This window comes from Tachypleus tridentatus, chromosome 5 (assembly GCF_004210375.1).
Source record: "Tachypleus tridentatus isolate NWPU-2018 chromosome 5, ASM421037v1, whole genome shotgun sequence".
NCBI lineage: Eukaryota > Metazoa > Arthropoda > Merostomata > Xiphosura > Limulidae > Tachypleus > Tachypleus tridentatus.
Genome location: NC_134829.1, coordinates 24,185,421 through 24,205,547, shown reverse-complemented (window position 1 = coordinate 24,205,547; position 20,127 = coordinate 24,185,421). Strand labels below are relative to the sequence as shown.

Genomic DNA, 20,127 nt, shown 5'->3' with positions numbered 1-20,127 from the left:
AAAATTCACTCTTTCTCAGGAAAAACAAGTTCCTTTTTCAGTTTTCTTTGAATATTTTTATGGTTATTATGAGACTATAATTTTACTGAAATTTTCTCATCTCCTGTGTTTTATAAGGATATTGCCAACTTCAGTGAGATCGTTATCATGGATATAAGTTGCAGGCACAACATGAACATAAATTCTTTATTTTTATTATACGAATATAAATAACATGCACGATTCCTTCATATCTCTGAAGTTAATGAACTTCCTCAACATTTGTATTGAAATAAATGTTATTATTCTGTGAAATACATAATAATATAAAATATTTCAGAAGTTTTACGCTAGTTACAATTTAAACTCATAACCGCTCTTAAGCCTAAATTGATTAATTTATCAGCTATTCTTAATCATACAATGAATTACACATTAAGAGTCGTTTTGTTAATTAATGTTACAACATTTCTTTATTACCTAAAAGAAATATTAAAGTATTAAGTTTTCAATATAACTAAGAGTAATGGAAAGAAGAATATCTATTTCTCTTCATTTATAACATTATAAGAAAAGAAGTAAATAGTTAATATAACGTATTATCACTCGTTATCTTCACTGAACTGACGCCTTCTGGCAAAATCTTCAACGATCAAGTCAGTACTCATTTCTCTGCTCAGTTGCTTCTTCATTCTTGCTTTCTCCTGCTGTGCTTTACTCTCTTGGCTACCAGGGACCACAGGGACTGGCTCGGGATTGGCTAGTTTGAATGAAACATCTGCAACAAGCTCTCCCCCTATGGCACCCATGTAGAGACGAACTCTAATAACGTACGATATGACAATACCTATAGCATCTCCAGTAGAATTGAGAGTGGAAGACGCTAAGTTAGTGTCACCTTCTTTGAGCATTCCATCAAGAGCAATCCCTCGTTTGTCTTTATTTTGGGAAGCCAGAGGAAGTAGAGTGTACACTTTAGACAAGGTTGCTCCTGGTGTTATGGGGCACCCTTCCTTAGATTCGATACTGCTTATGGTTTTATGAAAGTGACCGTTGACCATGGTGACCTCTGTGTTCTGCACCACAGCAACTTTAATGTTCTTTACTGTCTTCTTGGAGTAGTTAGAAATAGTGACATTAGCACTCACCTTGTCTCCGTGGAAATAAAGTTCTTTATCGAGGGTTACTTCCAGCTGCAATTTGCCGGGACTCATCATAAAACCCTTGCTTACCAGAGCGCTAGGCTGTTTAGGTAACTGAATTGATTTAGCATACTGAAGTTTACGAATAGCCATGGAAACGGAATTACGTTTGTGAGGCTTTTCGTCTTCAGTTTCGGCAATAAATAACTTCAATTCGTATTCCACACCTAGAGGTCGTCCTTGATCCTCCGGTCCTGGTTGAAGGGTAACAGAAGGAGGTGCATTTTCTGGCAGGGCAAAAGTAAATGGGTAGGCCGATGTTCCCAACTTACGTATTAGACGATTTTGAAAATCGGAAGGGTCTTCTTTTATTTTCTTGGGGAGAACTTGTTCTAGGGCTAGATAAAGTTGTCGGCTGAAGTGGAGACCCATAACTTCGTCCTCTTCTCGTCCATACCTGAAGGTGGTGGTCACTTGTCCAAAAACCTTTCTCCCCTTGAGATAATCGTTGTCCACCAATACAACTCCTTCAACCGGTTCACAGTAGCTTCCATGATCCCCGAAGTCACGTTTGCCGAGATAAACAGTTAATTTACCATTAGGAGCAGTTTTCTTGAAGACCTTGACGGCAACAATGTAAAAGAGGGACAGTAGGGGAATCATTAGGTTGCCGTTTTGCTTTGTTCTAATAACACTAGTGAGTTTTAAGTTGTGTTTTCAAAGTTGACTTGTCTTTATATACTGGTTTGCAAACGCAATATGTTTCGCTGATGTCATTTTCCTGACATCAGCAAAAGCTGATTAGCAAGATAAGCTATAGCGTTGCAGAAAAGCCGACGTTATAGGGTTTCATCTCCGGCCAGTCCTGTTCTTTTTCGGTGCACATACTTTTTGTCGTACCTTTAGATATTTGGATTGGATGAACCGAAAACGTTATTAAACTGTAGGTAAAAATGAAATATTGAGAAAGCTAACTGTCGTTCTTCATGTAGTATAGTTCAGCTGAAAAGTAAGTTGGAAGACAGTGGAAAAGTAAGTTGGAAGACAGTGGAAAAGTAATTCTGATACAATAGGATTAAAGTAAAATAGACATAAATATTACACTATATAGAATAAAACTAAATGAATGGACAACACAAGCATGATCAATAACACTAATTTAAAATTACCAACTTCTTTCTAGCCATTAAAAATATTATTTGTTGTTGTTTTTAATCTCGATTCTTATCTATTTATACCCTAAGAAAAATATTTTTATTTTAAGTTTTCAGGTATTCTTTCAATATGTATTAAATGACGAAATTTATAAAAAAACTGAAAGCGGTAGAGTGTATGAAAGTTGAGCTGTTAAACTAAAGGAAATGTTTTACAAGTTTTTGTAACATGTTTATTTCATGGGTTAAAAATATTTTTGTGTCTAAACAACTGTCAAAAATTATAGCAAATCTACGATTTACTTCGTTTTTCTTAAAGTTTTGTATCTCTTCCAGACAATTGTTGGTTTGTTTGGTTGTTACTAAGCTTAAAGCTACACAGTGGGCTATCTCTGACCAGCCTATCACGGATATCGAAACCGGATATTTAGCTTCGTGAGCCTGAAAAATTTTTGCTAAGCCACAAATGTATTACAGTATAAAACCATAAGCAAACATTTTTCAATGTGGTAAATTATTAGCTTCCATAAAACATAAAACGATGCCAAAGAGAAACATATGATGAGGGCCTAGTGGTTGATATTTACGGACTTTAAGTCCGAGGGTTCATGGTTAGCGTCCTGTTGCCACAAAGTATTTTATTCTTTTACGGTCAATACTCTTATACGATAAGATAAGGGACAATCTCAAAAGATTTTTGTGGCTACTGATTACTTGTTATTTCTCAGTTCGAAATTAGAGACGGTTATGTGCCACTCTGAAATGTGTGAAAAAATATATGTACACTTTTTTTTAGCTAAACAATGTTTCATGTTAAGACCTATGTTCGTTTTCCTTCTATATGTTACACACAACAGAGCCAGGCATGGCCAGATGGGTTAAAGCGTTCCACTCGTAATCTGAAGGTCGCGGGTTCGAATCACCGTCGCACCAAACATGCTCGCCCTTTCAGCCGTGGGGGCGTTATAACGTGACGATCAATCCCACTATTCGTTGGTAAAAGAGTAGCCCAAGAGTTAGCGGTGGGTGATGATGACTAGCTGCCTTCCCTCTAGTCTTACACTACTAAATTAGGGACGGCTAGCGCAGGTAGCCCTCGAGTAGCTTTGCGCGAAATTCCAAAACAAACAATACACGCAACAGTATATCTTCTTTAATAATAATAAAATTATAAGAACAAGTTTAAAATATTTATCATAAATATGGGCAAACTAAACATTTGTATACATAACATACCAGTTTAAATTTACGTGGCAAAAGTGGTTTTAATTCCAAAAACACTAAAGCGCTTTGCTTAGAAATGTTTAATCTGCCAGTATGCTAACGTATGCTGGGCTACTTTTGTTTCGAGTAGCAGATTTGATCATTCTATTTTAAGATATATATTTATAATCGATTAAACCAAATTCGACACAATTCACTCATCTATGTACTATTTGACAAATTTCTCTTAAGTATTATTCTATGCAAGACGTCCCACGTGTATGTTTGTGTGCCAGTAAAAAAAAAAAAATAATTGCCTATCTTTAAGGTTGGCAGTTTTTTCTAACGAAGCTTATATCAGATTATTAACATAAATGTTTCATGTACTACATAAAATTATTAGCAAATACATAGTTTCTATCGAATTTGAAACTATGGGTCCACAAACGAAGCATATGTGTCCACGATAATAAGCGCCCCCCCCCTGTGGCACAGTGGTATGTGTGCGTACTTATAATGCTAAAAACTGGATTTTGATACCTGTAGTAGGCAGGGCAGAGATAGTTATTTGTGTAACTTTGTGCTTAATAACAAACAAACCATGATAAAAATTTAAGAATAAAACTTTTATGTTGTTTTTTTTACATTCTATGACATCTGTGAAGAAACTAGTTTGTGCGGAATCTCAATGTTAGATTAACTTAAAAACATGTATTATTTATTATTCGATATTCTGGTGTTTCATGAGTGGTTATAGTTAATAACAATCCTGGATGAAGTTAAAGTTGAATGGTTAAAAATTTACCAATACTCTTCGGCATTATGTACAAAACACTAATAAGCTGTGCAAATTGGATTAGGAAAGATAATGGTGTTCATAAAGGCCACATAAAATATTGTGCAACGTTAATAAGGTTTCCTGCAATAGGAAGATACTCTTGAACTCAGCGTTAATTTAATAATACAGATAACAGCGTTCACAAGCGACGTCTACAAGTCTTTCCATGTATTGTAGAACTACTGTAAAAAATTACAGAGTAGGAACTTAAAATAATTTCATCAGAAACGTTTTGAGAAATGTCAGCTGTTTTTGCTGTGACTAAGGAATATAGAATCTTAAATTTGTTATATTAAAGATATAAATCAGCATTATTCAGTAGTAATTCTGAGTCTTTTTAAATGTCAATTATTACATTATTCACCTTAATTAATTGCACATTAATTAGCAAAGAGCACTGATAGGTAACTGATGTTTTCTGTATAATATTCATCTTAACTAATTACATATTTATTAGGATTAGTGGTGGACGATACTGTAAATTAGATGTTTTCTGAGAATCATTTGCTACAATATTCATCTTAATTAATCCCCTAGTGGCACAGCTGTATGTCTTTAGACTCACATCACTAAAATCCGGGTTTCGATCCCCTTGGTGGGCAAAACACTTATAGCCCATTTTGTAGCTTTGTGTTTAATTTCAAACAATTGATCAATTAAACCATCTTAATTAATTACATATTGGTTAGTGTGGGCAAACGCAGTAGCTGTGATAATTTAAACTAAGGATCAAGTAGGTGTAATAGCATATGTGCTCTTTATTAATAAAAGGTTTAACACCAGGAATTATGATACTTTCTGAATATTTACTACTGAAATATCCACAATAAATGATTATTCGTTTGATAATTAGAATTACGCACAATGGACTATCTGTATTCTGCCCACCACAGGTATTGAAACCAGGTCTCTAGTGGTATGGGTATGCAGACATACTGTCGTGCCATGGGGGTAGAGTAAATATTGGGCCCTGGTGTTTGTTGTTGTTTGTTTTGAATTTCACGCAAAGCTACTCGAGAGCTATCTGCGCTAGCCGTCCCTAATTTAGTAGGGTAAGACTAGAGGGAAGGAAGCTAGTCATCATCATCCACCGCCAACTCTTAGGCTACGCTTTTACCAACGAATAGTGGGATAGACCGTCACATTGTAACGCCACCAAGGCTGAAAAGGCGAACATGTTTGGTGCGACGGGAATTCGAATGTTATCAACAATATATTATAAGAAGTAACTAATACGCTATATATATTAATGTTATACTAAATAATAATGTGTTTGTTTTAAGCGCAAAGTTACACAATATGCTCATCAATTGCAGATATCAAAACCAGATTTTTAGCGTTATAAGCCATCAGGGTGAATTAAATAACCGTGAACGTTAATAATTACGATAATTTCTGAATATTCACGATTGCAATATCCATTCTAAATCATTTATATTTTTGGGACAACGCGTTATTACTTTGAAATAACTATTTTTATTCACTGCATAGCTGCAACAATATACCACGGGATCACTGTGCAGCTGCAACAATACACTACCAGGCTACTCTGTGACTGCAACGATAAACCATGGGTCTTGAACTTAGCGTGATTTTATTAAATTACAAGAAGAAAAGCATTCTTATGGAGGACGGCACGAGCTTTCTCCCGCCCTTTAAAAGTAATTATTTAGTTGACCATACTTACAAGTTTCTCTATCAGGTGCGTAATAAAACCATGGAACTACGAGCCAAGTTACATCTACTGAAGCCCACTCAAAACATTGCATTTATTAAACTTTTACAGTGTCTTACTTTCATTAAGGTTAAGCCACTCGTTACTTTTCCATGTCTAATTTTGTGAAAGGTTCGTCAACAGGAACGATGATGGACAAAGTTATCAGAATTCTAGATGTGACAAAAAATGGCGATACTTATTTGTTCTTGTACATGTGTGTGTTCCAGCACACTTTTAGAAGTAAATTTAGTCAGACTCCTTGAAGGAACCTGCAATCCTTCACTTGGCTTTGTTGTACTGGTATCAGTAACCTCGATGTCTGATAAACTTATTTGTAGATCGTCGCTTAGCTTTAACAAGTTGTAATCCACCAAAATGAGTAATGAGCTGTATTAATTGCTAAAATTTCTCTTTGATTCAATGGCTGTATTGACAGATTGTTTTCGGGAGGGGGGGGGGAGGTTAGAAACTGACTTTGCAGTTCTCTGTAAGTTCAATAAGAGCTTCGCTTAAACCCTGAGCATGAAACATTTTATGTTTTCGTGAAATAATGTGTTGTTCTAGAAAAAAAAACATATTTTTATTCCCATTTCTACCAATGTTTTTTTGGAAAAACTTCATCATTACGGAACTGAAGAACAATGTAAGTCCTTTGTTGTTTTTAAATGTGAAACAGATCAACATTTAACAAGATCACAGTCTTGCAACTGGTTGTAAACAAGATTAATCACATAAAGCAGATCATGTCACACAAGCCTCAGATCTGGAACATAGCGTCTTGGTGACAACTACTTTCTCTTCGGATTGTTGCTTTATTTCGCTGTCTCCTATGACAGACAACAGTGTTGTATACTTTTCTCAGCCGATATTTAAATGCATAACAGAATCAATTCTTTGTTCTCATTGTACTTAATATCGTCAAAGACAACTGTTGTATCAAGAATTCCAAATTATGAGTTCGAGCAGAAATAGTAGATGAACATACTTTAAATCTAAAAGAAAAACGTCACTGTTTCAGAGCAACAATTGACTGCATCAGTCAACATAACAGTCAGACCATGTACATTGTATAGTACAAAACATGTTTTGTCAACATAACAGTCAGACCGTGTACATTGTATAGTATAAACATGTTTTGTCAACATAACAGTCAGACCGTCTACGTTGTATAGTACAAAACATGTTTTGTCAACATAACAGTCAGACCGTGTACATTATACAGTACAAAACATCTTTTGTCAACATAACTGTCAGACCATGTACATTGTACAGTACAAAACATGTTTTGTATTTAATTCTCTAGTTATTTTTTAAATACCATGTTTGTGTTTGTTATTGTTTTTTTAATTTCACGCAAAGCTACACAATTCTATCTACACTAGCTGTTCCTAATTTAACAGTGTAAGACTAGAGAAAAAGCAGCTAGTCATCACCACCCACCGCCAACTCTTGAGCTACTCTTTTACGAACGAATAGTAGAATTAACCCTCACAATATAACGTTCCCACGGCTGAAACATGTTTTGTACTGTACAACGTACACGGTTTGACTGTTATGTTGACAAAACATGTTTTGTTTGGTGGGACAGGGATTCGAACCCGAAATCCTCAGATTACGAGTTGAGCACCCTTTCTTTCGTGTCTCCATAAGGGTAGCGTCATTTTCACAAATTTACTCAAAAGCACTTTGGTCATACTGGCTGTTTATTTAAGCAGTAAAATTTTAAGAAAATAAATCTTTTGATACTGACTTCACAATCGTTAATTAAAGATGCCTCAGTAGCCGTGATAAACCACGAAATAGTTGTCATGTGTTATTTGTGTACTGTTTCGCGTAAGATGACACAAATGAGTAACACCTGATATTTATAGCTGCAGTTAACATAAGATTCTGAATCTCGGTGAATAACAATTAAACCAGTTGATTCCGGATGACATTTCCCAGATAGTGCTTATGAATGTCTTGCATGGTTATTCTTTTAAAACTTTTTACGACACGATCAAATACGAGTAAACATACAAAAAAAATGTTAGAAAATTTAAAGACTTCCCTGATGAGAATTATTTTGAGCTACCAAGACATACTTCTTTCAGTTACAGGTAGCTAATACTCCGTTTAATGAAAAGCGAGGTTTCGAAATTGATTATTTGTTTCACTTAAGTTTGTTTGTTTTTGGAATTTCGCACAAAGCTACTCGAGGGCTATCTGTGCTAGCCGTCCCTAACTTAGCAGTGTAAGACTAGAGGGAAGGCAGCTAGTCATCACCACCCACCGCCAACTCTTGGGCTACTCTTTTACCAACGAAAAGTGAGATTGACCGTCACATTATAACGCCCTCAAGGCTGGGCGCTAACCCACGACCCTCACATTACGAAGCGCACTCCTTAACGCGCTAGGCCATGCCAGGTCCTCACTTTTAGTTAAGATTCTAATCTATTGCATTATTGAAATGCCTTCAGATGACTTAATGACTTTTCATATCAACCTAAAAGTTATGACGAATTTATCTTTGTTTCATTCTACTTGACGATAATAAAATCAGCTTCGTGCAATTCTTTGCAGAAAGAAAAAACAACACGAATAATACATGAGAAAAATTCTAAACTTGTTGTAGTGTACTTTTTCATCGGTATGTTATCATATACAATAAAGTTTTGTAACTTTTATTTTTTTTTGTATTTGTAACAATCAGACTTCTGCAGCTGTACTGGATCTATTTTAGTCAAGAACTGTCACACTAGTATATCACTGTTAGGTCATTTAATTGGACCAATCAAATCAAACACACACTCATTTTCACATTCTCTCTGCTTTTCATCCTTAGAATTGTTTATAGGATCGTGAATAGAGAGGAAGAAGGTTGAAGATAATCACATAACATTCTTCTATCCCGCCAAAAAAATGAAAAAATTAAAAAGAGAAAGAGCGAAGGAAAGGGAGAACAAAGAAATTTTTCAGCATGAATCATTTATATCATTATTTAAAGTATTGTATTTTAATATATTATTATGTTGTATTTTGAAGTAATTTTTAAAAATCTAATGATGACAAAGTTGGTACTAAAACTGGAAAATGAAATCCCGCCAAAGAAATTTTAACATTCTTTAACGTAACGTTGTTAGAATCGTCTGTTGGTTGGAGACCGAACTATGTGGTCTAGGAAGTTTGGAAAAAGACGCTTAGAACGCTTATGTTAAACTTTCAGTATATAGTCCATTTTAATACTGATATTTACCTAAATACACTTAAGTACACTGAAAAACCTCTATTATTTACTGATTTATGGGCTCGTGTATTTTGCATATTCTTGTAACTACCATGTACTTGTGAAACCGTAATACTCTCTCTCAATGTATCTTCAAGACATTTGGCGAGATGTTAGTAAACATTACGTGTACAAAAAAACAAACAAACAAACATGTTTAATAAAGTATTTCTATTGAAGAGTTGTTTCTGAATTTAATTAATCGGTCTGAGAAGTTTGCGTTCAAGGCCATTGTCACATTAAGATTAAAAATAATTTTTTCCAGTCTACTGTTTTCAAATTTTGTTTGTAGGGGCTCTAGTACCTTCAAAGTAAGCATGAAAAGTTCTCAGCAAAATGTTACATTTCATGTGTTGTTTTCTACCCTAACATTACGGACTCGGCCCATTTTACTGATCTTATAACCACCACACATAAATCTCAGTTACCCTTTCTTTCTTTTGAAAATGATTTCGTATTGTAATATAAAATCACGGTTATTTATTTTAAACAGTCTAAGCTTGTAACAGTTAACATCTTTTTCTATTCCATTGTTCTTTGAACCGTGTCTAGCCAGTAATCTCGCGAAACTTGACGGAACTGAGAGTGGACCAGTAGTAACTATTACAAAAGAATTATTTAATTTAGAAAATTAGAAATGGGCATATAATATATGATCAAATAAATGTAAGAGGCGTGTGGGTAGCTTGTGGGCTTATTCATTGGATTCGACGTTACACTCGTTTCAGAATAATTTGTTTGGATTTCGGTCGTGCTTTTGCGAGAAGAGCACACAAACCACTAACTTGAGGAAGTTTTCATATGAAGTAAAGAACCCATACATAGACAACGAAATACAAACAAATAACTTTATATATACACTATTGAAAAGTTCATCTATACTGAAACTCTAGGTGTTTTTTTGAGATAATATTACTTCAAAATTATTTAATTGTTTATTTTGAAAGTCTAGATATTCATTGATAACACTTTCTACTATGTACAATAACTTAAACACAACATCAGTTAAGTTAACACATCAACTCAGTTAACTCGAGAAAATCTAGCAGTCATCATCTGTATAATTACATTAACAATTCCTCTGAAATATATTTTAGTAGTTCTACTGTAAGTGACATCAAGTCTACTGTTTCTATAGTACGTTGATATTCTTCACTCTTCTATCTTTATACACTATAGAACCTTAATTAAAAGACTGTTAGACTAGACCAGAACTAGCATACCTTCAATGAGTTTGTGTGGCAAACTTCTTATGGAGTCAGATCAGGTCCCGGAACAATTCAGTGAGTGTGGAAAAGTCAGATTTAAAGTGGAAAACATGGAATTATGTACAAGATATTTAGTGTGTTTCTGATTGTTCGAGAGGTTTAGCAGATCTGCTTTTAAAAGTAATTATTTTAACTCGATTGTTACAAGTGAGATGTCACATTAACAAGTGGACTATTCCATCAGACTGTAACCAATTTCCACTTTGTTTTTGATCCTTACAGAACTTGTTTTCTGTTCCTTATCTTAATGTTTAGTGAAGACAAACTCTGTAACTCAGGTCTCTTCATAAATATTCGTTGCTTTTACTCTAACTGTTTTTGTTTTTGTGACATTGATTCATTTTGTCATGTGCTTTATCTACACAACTGGAGTTTTATCTCAACATACCACGTTTGTTTGGTGCTAGAATTTGTAGCTGTAAATTTTTGCACCATTGAACTTGTTGAAAACCTTTAAATATACATACATGTTTAAATTTGCATTCCACAAATACTTCAGAAGAGTATAATAGAGGAGTTACAGTGAGAAAGTATATAATTGTTGTATATACCATACTGGTGAAAAACATCTGAAATCACTCTTAGTGCGTTGTAGTGTACACCTGATGGAACCCAGTTATTGGTAAGTCGTGCAAAATACCAATGGTGTACGATTGTCTAAGGAATTGTTCTCTGTGGGTTTATTCCTTTGAAAGTCTGCTCAAAGGAAAGAAGTTTTAAAAGAGAAAGCACCAGGACCACTCCAATCTTCGCGGCATATTGTCTTGATCTTCACGTGATGGAGAAACGCAAATCTGTGATAATGTTTAAGTAAATGTATTTTCCAGTTGTGCACGTCTTGCGGAAACTAGAAGAATCATGCAACGCCGAGACGGTATCAAAACCTCATCAGTTGTTTATCAAAAAGTAGTTAGGTTTGTTCTTCACAGATACAGATGTTCTTGTACACCCTGGCCATCAGTACAGTACTACAGAAAGTGGACTGCGATCTGGTAGGGATAATTCATGGTGTGCTTGATATCTTTAAAAGAGTTTGTTGAAATGCCTTCGACTGCGAACTTATAATGCTATAAAATCAGGTTTCGATAACCATGGTGGGCACAGCACAGATACCCCATTGTGTTATTTTGTGCTTAACAACGAACAAGTAATTTCAAATGCTGACGAAGAGTTCAACCAAGTTTTTCAAGGCTGTCGATTCTCTGGTATGAGTATGAATGAGAAAATATAAGTACTATTGTCAAGAGTTGCTAGTAGAGAGATGTTACACAAGAACGTGTCTGCTAGAAGAGAGATGTTACACAACAATGTGTCCGCTAGAAAAGAGATGTTACACAACAATGTGTCTGCTAAAAGAGAGATGTTACACAACAATAAGTCTGTCAGAAGAGAGATGTTACACAACAATGTGCTGCAAGAAAAGAGATGTCACACAACAATATGTCTGCTAGGAGAGAGATGTTACACAACAATGAGTCTGCTAGAAGAGAGATGTCACTCAACAATCTGCTGCTAAAAGAGAGATGTTACACAAAACTGTATCTGCTATAAGAGAGATTTTACACAACAATATGCTGCTAGAAGAGAGATGTTACACATTAATAAGTCTGCTAGGAAAGAGATGTTACACAACAATGAGTCTATTAGAAGAGAGATGTCACACAACAATGTAATGCAAGAAAAGAGATGTTACACAACAATGTACTGCTAGAAGAAAAATGTTACACAAGAACGTGTCTGCTAGAAAAGAGATGTTACACAACAATGAGTTTGCTAGAAGAGATATGTTACACAACAATGTGGTGCTAGAAGAGAGACGTTACACAAGAACGTGTCTGCTAAAAGAGAGATGTTACACAACAATGAGTCTGCTAGAAGAGAGATGTTACACAGCAATGTGCTACTGGAGGAGAGACGTTACACAACAATCTGCTGCTAGAAAAGAGATGTTACACAAAACTGTTTCTGCTATAAGAGAGATGTTACACAACAATGTGCTGCTAGAAGAGAGATGTTATACAAGAACGTGTCTGCTAGGAAAGAGATGTTACACATTAATAAGTCTGCTAGGAAAGAGATGTTACACAACAATGAGTCTATTAGAAGAGAGATGTCACACAACAATGTAATGCAAGAAAAGAGATGTTACACAACAATGTACTGCTAGAAGAAAAATGTTACACAAGAACGTGTCTGCTAGAAAAGAGATGTTACACAACAATGTGTCCGCTAGAAAAGAGATGTTACACAACAATGTGTCTGCTAGAAGAGAGATGTTACACAACAATAAGTCTGTCAGAAGAGAGATGTTACACAACAATGTGCTGCTAAAAGAGAGATGTTACACAAAACTGTATCTGCTATAAGAGAGATGTTACACAACAATGTGCTGCTAGAAGAGAGATGTTATACAAGAACGTGTCTGCTAGGAAAGAGATGTTACACATTAATAAGTCTGCTAGGAAAGAGATGTTACACAACAATGAGTCTATTAGAAGAGAGATGTCACACAACAATGTAATGCAAGAAAAGAGATGTTACACAACAATGTACTGCTAGAAGAAAAATGTTACACAAGAACGTGTCTGCTAGAAAAGAGATGTTACACAACAATGTGTCCGCTAGAAAAGAGATGTTACACAACAATGTGTCTGCTAGAAGAGAGATGTTACACAACAATAAGTCTGTCAGAAGAGAGATGTTACACAACAATGTACTGCTAGAAGAAAAATGTTACACAAGAACGTGTCTGCTAGAAAAGAGATGTTACACAACAATGTGTCCGCTAGAAAAGAGATGTTACACAACAATGTGTCTGCTAGAAGAGAGATGTTACACAACAATAAGTCTGTCAGAAGAGAGATGTTACACAACAATATGTCTGCTAGAAGAGAAATGTTACACAACAATGAGTCTGCTAGAAGAGAGATGTCACTCAACAATCTGCTGCTAAAAAAGAGATGTCACACAACAATGTAATGCAAGAAAAGAGATGTTACACAACAATGTACTGCTAGAAGAAAAATGTTACACAAGAACGTGTCTGCTAGAAAAGAGATGTTACACAACAATGAGTTTGCTAGAAGAGATATGTTACACAACAATGTGGTGCTAGAAGAGAGACGTTACACAAGAACGTGTCTGCTAGAAGAGAGATGTTACACAACAATGAGTCTATTAGAAGAGAGATGTTACACAACAATTTACTGCTAAAAGAGAGATGTCACACAACAATGTGCTGCAAGAAAAGAGATGTTACACAACAATGTGTCTGCTAGAAGAGAAATGTTACACAACAATGAGTCTGCTAGAAGAGATATGCTACACAACAACGTGTCTGCTAGAAGAGAGATGTTACACAATAATGTGCTGCTAGAAGAGAGATGTTACACAATAACGTGTCTGCGAGAAGAGATATGTTACACAGCAATGTGCTACTGGAAGAGAAATGTTACACAACAATCTGCTGCTAGAAGAGAGATGTTACACAACAATCTGCTGCTAGAAGAGAGATGTTACACAACAATGTGCTGCTAGAAGAGAGATGTTACACAACAATCTGCTACTAAAAGAGATGTTACACAACATTCTGCTGCTAGAAGAGAGATGTTACACAACAATGTGCTGCAAGAAAAGAGATGTTACACAACAATCTGCTGCTAAAAGAGAGATGTTACACAAAACTGTCTTTGCTATAAGAGAGATGTTACACAAAAATGTGCTGCTAGAAGAGAGATGTTACACAACAATGAGTCTGCTAGAAGAGAGATGTTACACAACAATGTGCTGCTAGAAGAGAGATGTTACACAACAATCTGCTGCTAAAAGAGAGATGTTACACAACAATCTGCTGCTAGAAGAGAGATGTTACACAACAATCTGCTGCTAGAAGAGAGATGTTACACAACAATGTGCTGCTAGAAGAGAGATGTTACACAACAATGTGCTGCTAGAAGAAAGATGTTAAACAACAATGTGTCTGCTTTACATACCTTCGATTACCTCGCATCTGAGCTGAAATATTATTTGGCTCATTAACCAAAATGAATATGTCACACAAGCAGCCGTTCCTTCCTCGCCGCTGCCAGAATATCGTTATAATATGTGTATCATTAATCTAACTTACATTACATCATTTTATTATTTAGAACTTCATATGTTTCTTCGTTACTGTACTTGTATGTTTTATGCATGAGCCACTCAGTACAATTTGTGTCTGTGACTTTTACTCATATCTAATATTAACGGTGCTTTTCAAATCAAAAACGTTAAAAAAAATCATGTGTTCCTGTTTCCAGAAATGAAAAATACCCAAAATAAGTATAAACCAAAGAGAATACTGTCAGTGGTAACTTGTTTGGTTGTTTTGTTTCTTTTTGGATGGGGGTATTTTCTAGACGTATCCCACCTCGAACCAAAATCGTGGCTATGGTTATGGTTGTCTTGATTATGGCATGTTGTGTTTTTCTGAATTACTGTAGCAGAAAATTGTAGCATCGGTGTTTTTTTACTAGTTTCAACATCGTTGGTTTCTAATCTAAGTAAGTCACCTAATTAACTTTTTCTCACGTGTCGTTTTATAGAAAACGTGTTTATTTTCCCAATCAAACGATTTTCCTTCCCTTTTAATAATAAGCATAGAAAATCAACACCTTTCATCAGACATGTTTTTTTTTGGCTTTTCTTTGAAACATCTTTTCATTTATTACTCTTCGTTTAGTTGTCACATTCTAGTTATCTAGTTTGTTTTGTTTACAAATAATTTGATAAGAATATCTCCAAAAAATGTAGTAGCCACTTAGGCTTCCTTAAATTTTAAGATTTTCTGGTTACATATTTACAATATTTGATTTTGTGCTTTTAGAAACAAGAGAGAGATAAATTTCTACTGCATTTGGAAGAAAAGTAAAATGCTCCATCACAACTCTCGCATTGCTACGTGTAGCTAGGGTTAACATAAAAAAGACGTGCTCAACTGAGGTTGACATAAGGAAAATAACAGAAGCGAGGATATAATAAATACACGGTAAAATAAAATTACTTTTATTTTGCAGCAACTATTCTTGTTGTCATTGGAGGATGCTGATTTTGCTCATCCGATAACACCATATCTGTTCTTATGTTATTTACTATTAAACAATGTAAACCGGTTGGGGAATGTTTAGCGAAGTGTCGATTTTCGCCTGAAAAAAAAAAGCTTTTCAAGCTTTGAAGCCTTGTAGTATAAAAGTGACGGTCAAATTCCGTTGTTCTATTAAGGCAACCTAAATGTTGGAGACGGCTTTTGTTGACTAGTTGCCTTCCCTCAAATCCAACATTTCTAAATTAATAACAGCTAGTACAGAAAAAAATCAGCATGGTTTATTTATTGTATATAGACTAAACAAACTCAACACTTCTAAGTGTCACGCATCAATGTTTTTATATTTTATATAATATTATATTATATAAGCAATGCTTAACTAGAAGCATGAAACATATACAAGTCACAAGTCTGGTATCTCGTTATATGACTCATGAGTAACTTTATAGCAAGTAATCGTTGTTTAGGTCATGAGTATCCAAGAAGGAGATTTCCACAAGTGTCTCCACATCATGAGAAGTTTCGTCATTTTGAATAAACCTGGCGGATAAAACAAGTTGAACAATTACTTGTGACATTACTGTTTATTTTCAGCTACACTGAACAAGATGAAGTGAAGTAACAGTGTGAATATTTAAATACATCCTACGTGTTTCACAGTCCCAGTATTAGAGTGGTAACTATCACAGTTTAGATGGTACATAAAACTAACCCTATAGTTAGAGTTATTTGCCAAAAAACTTTGGCCTATTTGTTACATATTTAAAGACTGTCACAGTGGTGATGTGGAATTACTTTATGCCGGCTATTATGGACTATTTGAATTTAAGAAGAAAAAGTAATGTGCCATGTTTGATCTTACAAGGATTTGTAAAGGTAAGTTAACATTTAGACATAAACCTTAAAGTCAAGTGAAACTGAAGACAATCACACTCATTAGCAAGAACCATAGTCATTTGTTCATACTAATGTATATCATATAATAAACATAATACATATGATCATATCATGAATTGGTACTATTTTTGCGGACTTACACCCCTAGAAACTAGTTTCGATACCTATGATAGGCAGATCACAGATAGCCCTTGGTGTAGCTTTGTGTAGAAGACATGTACCAGATGTTGTAAGGTTGTACAGAGGAAAGTTTATTACACCATGTTCATTCCTACCTTGTTTCCTCACTTTTTGGTGCACCTATTCATAAACCTCGTGTTATAAAAAATTTTCCATAACTGTTTCATACAAGATGACACAGTGTTATGCATCACTCATTAATTTGTGTTAATATACTGTGTGTGTATCACCAGTGTGGGCGTGCAACATAAGTTATGGCATGTGCAAATAATGGTGTGTTTGTATGTGAATTCTCTTCACTTGCGGTGTGTGTACACATTGCTAGTGAGCATGTGTTATACATGTGATGGTACACACTATAGAGTGTTCAATGCCACTTGGATGATGGAGTGTGAGTAGTGGTTGTGTGTATTTGTTGAATATTTATAAATTAGTTAATTAATACAATTAACTACTTCACATAAGCACATGGTACCTATGATACACTTATAACTATTGTTAAGTCTGTTAGTTACATATTGTTCAACAATATCAATCACTCACTAATACTGAAAAAATTGTGGTTTGGTGAAGTTTTTGTATCTGCTCTGCCGACTTTGTCAAGATGTTCTACGACGTAGTAATTTTGTACGTGTTTTATTTATCACATAAATGTGTTTTTTAAACACATTATTTGATTTTTAAAAGTTTATGTGAGTAAAACGTTTGTATCTCATTTATTATGTATCTGACATATTTCTACTATACGTATTATCACACTTGTGATAATCAAATGAAAATTATAAAGTCAGATTTAGTTCTCTTGCCATTACATTTATTTTATACATAAAAGCTCCTTCAGTGGCTCAGCGGTATGTCTGCGGACTTATAACGCTAAAAACCGGGTTTCGATACCCGTAGTGAGCAGAGCACAGATAGCCCATTGTGTAACTTTGAGCTTAATTCCAAACAAATACAACAATTATACATAAAATAAACGTATTTGTATATAATTTCCTCAGAACTTGTGGTTATTTGATAATATATTCAAAATATATTATAAATCTTTAATCCCAATAGAAGTTAATTTATCTTTAGTTATATATTTCGATAAGATAAATAAATCTTAATTACTATGTGATTGGAACAAAATTCTCCACTGCCAAAAATAAAAAAGTATGAAATTATGAGGCGCCATTAGATGAAAACTCTGGCATATATAACTTAAAACATTACAATAAATTAAATTCAGTGGTAACAGTTATATTTATTTTTAATAAAAATAGCGAACCTTTAATGACATTAATTGTTACTCTCTCGGAGGCGTTTCAAGAGTCTTTACCACATTATATATAATTTTGTAGCTTACGGCACAAATATAAACATTAAAGCACTCAACTGAAAAAAAAAAAGAACAAATCCACAAATTTCCAAGAAATTGGAAGAAGAACAGCAAATCATAATATATATGTCTACGGTAAGTCTACTGATTTACAACGCTAAAATCATGGATTCGATTCCCAACTGTGGACTCAGCAGAGAGCCCGATTTGGCTTTCTTATAAGAAAACACACACACACATAATATATATGTATATCTAAGAATCTGTCTTCTAGTGGTCAGAAATAACTCCACGATTCAATTAAAAATATATTTATTTAAACACAAACTACATAACTTTATCATCTTATATACCTTTGGTTCTGAGACAGATAATAGATAACGGGTTGCGACCTGATGAGCCATTTGTTTGTTTATTTGGAATTTCATGCAAAGCTACACAAGACTTTTTTGCTCTAGTTGTCTTTAATTTAGAGGGAAGGCAGATAGTCATCGTCATCCACAGCCATCTCTTGGGCTACCTACCCTTTTATCAACAAACAGTGAGATTGACTGACACTTCATAACGCCCACACAGTTGAAAGGGCAAGCGTGTTTGGTGTGGTGGGAATGTAGACCTGCGACCTGTAGATTACGAGTTGATCGCCCTGACCACCTGGTCACGCCTAGCGGCGATATAATAAAAGCCTAATATTTATATGCACCCCCCAGTTTCACAGTGGTATATCTGCGAACTTACACACTAAAAACTGGGTTTCGATACCTGTGGTGGGCAGAGCACAGATAGCCCATTGTGTAGCTTTGTGCTTAATTCTAAACAAACAAACAAATAAACTAATATTTATTTCGAATCAGTTTTTATTACTATATTTCTGGATAAAAACTTTAAAAAAACACTTCAAACGTTTTCGGAATTACAACATACAGATTTTACACACTCCAATGGGAGTTCTGTTTTAATTTTTTTTTCTCGATTCTTCGCATGTTGTTTCATGATTATTTCACAGTAAGTGTAACTTAAGATACACTAAATTTCTGACATATTTTCATGATTATTTCGGAGTAAGTGTAGCTTAAGATACACTAAACTTCTGACATTGTTTCATGATTATTTCAGAGTAAGTGTAGCTTAAGATACACTATTTTCTGACATATTGTTTCATGATTATTTCGGAGAAAGTGTAGCTTAAGATACACTAAACTTCTTACATTGTTTCATGATTATTTCACAGTAAGTGTAGCTTAAGATACACTAAACTTCTGACATGTTGTTTCATGATTATTTCGGAGTAAGTGTAGCTTAAGATACACTAAACTTCTGACATGTTGTTTCATGATTATTTCGGAGTAAGTGTAGCTTAAGATACACTAAACTTTTTACATTGTTTCATGATTATTTCAGAGTATGTGTAGCTTAAGATACACTAGAGTTCGTGATAAAACGTATAAAATTATTTAATTCGTCTTCTAACCGATGTGGTTTGGTTTGTTTTGAATTTCGCGCAAATATCTAAACGAGGGCTATCTGCGCTAATAGGTGTGGCCTGTTTCAATGATGATAAACAATTTCTATCAGTCGAACTACTAAATGTCTTATCGATCCGGCATGTCTAGGTGGTTAAGGCGCTAGACTTGTAATTTGAGGGTCGTGAGTTCGAATCCACAAAACACGCCCACATTTTCAGCCGTGGGAGCATGATAAAGTTATAGTTAATCCCACTACTCGTTGCTAAAAGAGTAGCTCTAGAGTTGGTGGTGATGACTAGTTGCTTTCCTTCTAGTCTTACACTGCTAAATTAGGGACGGTTACCGCAGAAAACACTCTGGTAGTTTTGCGCGTAATTCAAAAACAAACAAACTAAATGTTATTTAATCACAAATTCTTACATGTGGCAACCGATGTTCCGTCTAATCCAAAATAATGTATTTGAAATTCACCCTACTCAAATAAATTTAATATTAAACAACAGTCTGGGGCTTCACCAACACTTATGGAGAAGTTTGTTTCAAAAATGATGTTCAATGTACGAATAATGAATTATTAAAAGTCCTTGTTGAGTGGATATTGAATTACTTTGTTT

The 20,127-nt window shown here is 34.7% G+C and overlaps 2 protein-coding genes across 2 annotated transcripts in view; both read right to left on the bottom strand.

The window, feature by feature from the left end:
• Positions 1–20,127, bottom strand: part of LOC143250725 (frizzled-10-B-like) — a 255,452-nt gene that overhangs the window by 119,332 nt on the left and 115,993 nt on the right. The gene's annotated exons all lie outside the window — the stretch shown is intronic.
• On the bottom strand, positions 173–1,839 carry LOC143250724 (arrestin, lateral eye). Its single transcript, XM_076501663.1, has one exon. The coding sequence runs from the start codon at positions 1,782–1,784 to the stop codon at positions 582–584; it is 1,203 nt and encodes a 400-aa protein (XP_076357778.1). The 5' UTR covers positions 1,785–1,839; the 3' UTR covers positions 173–581.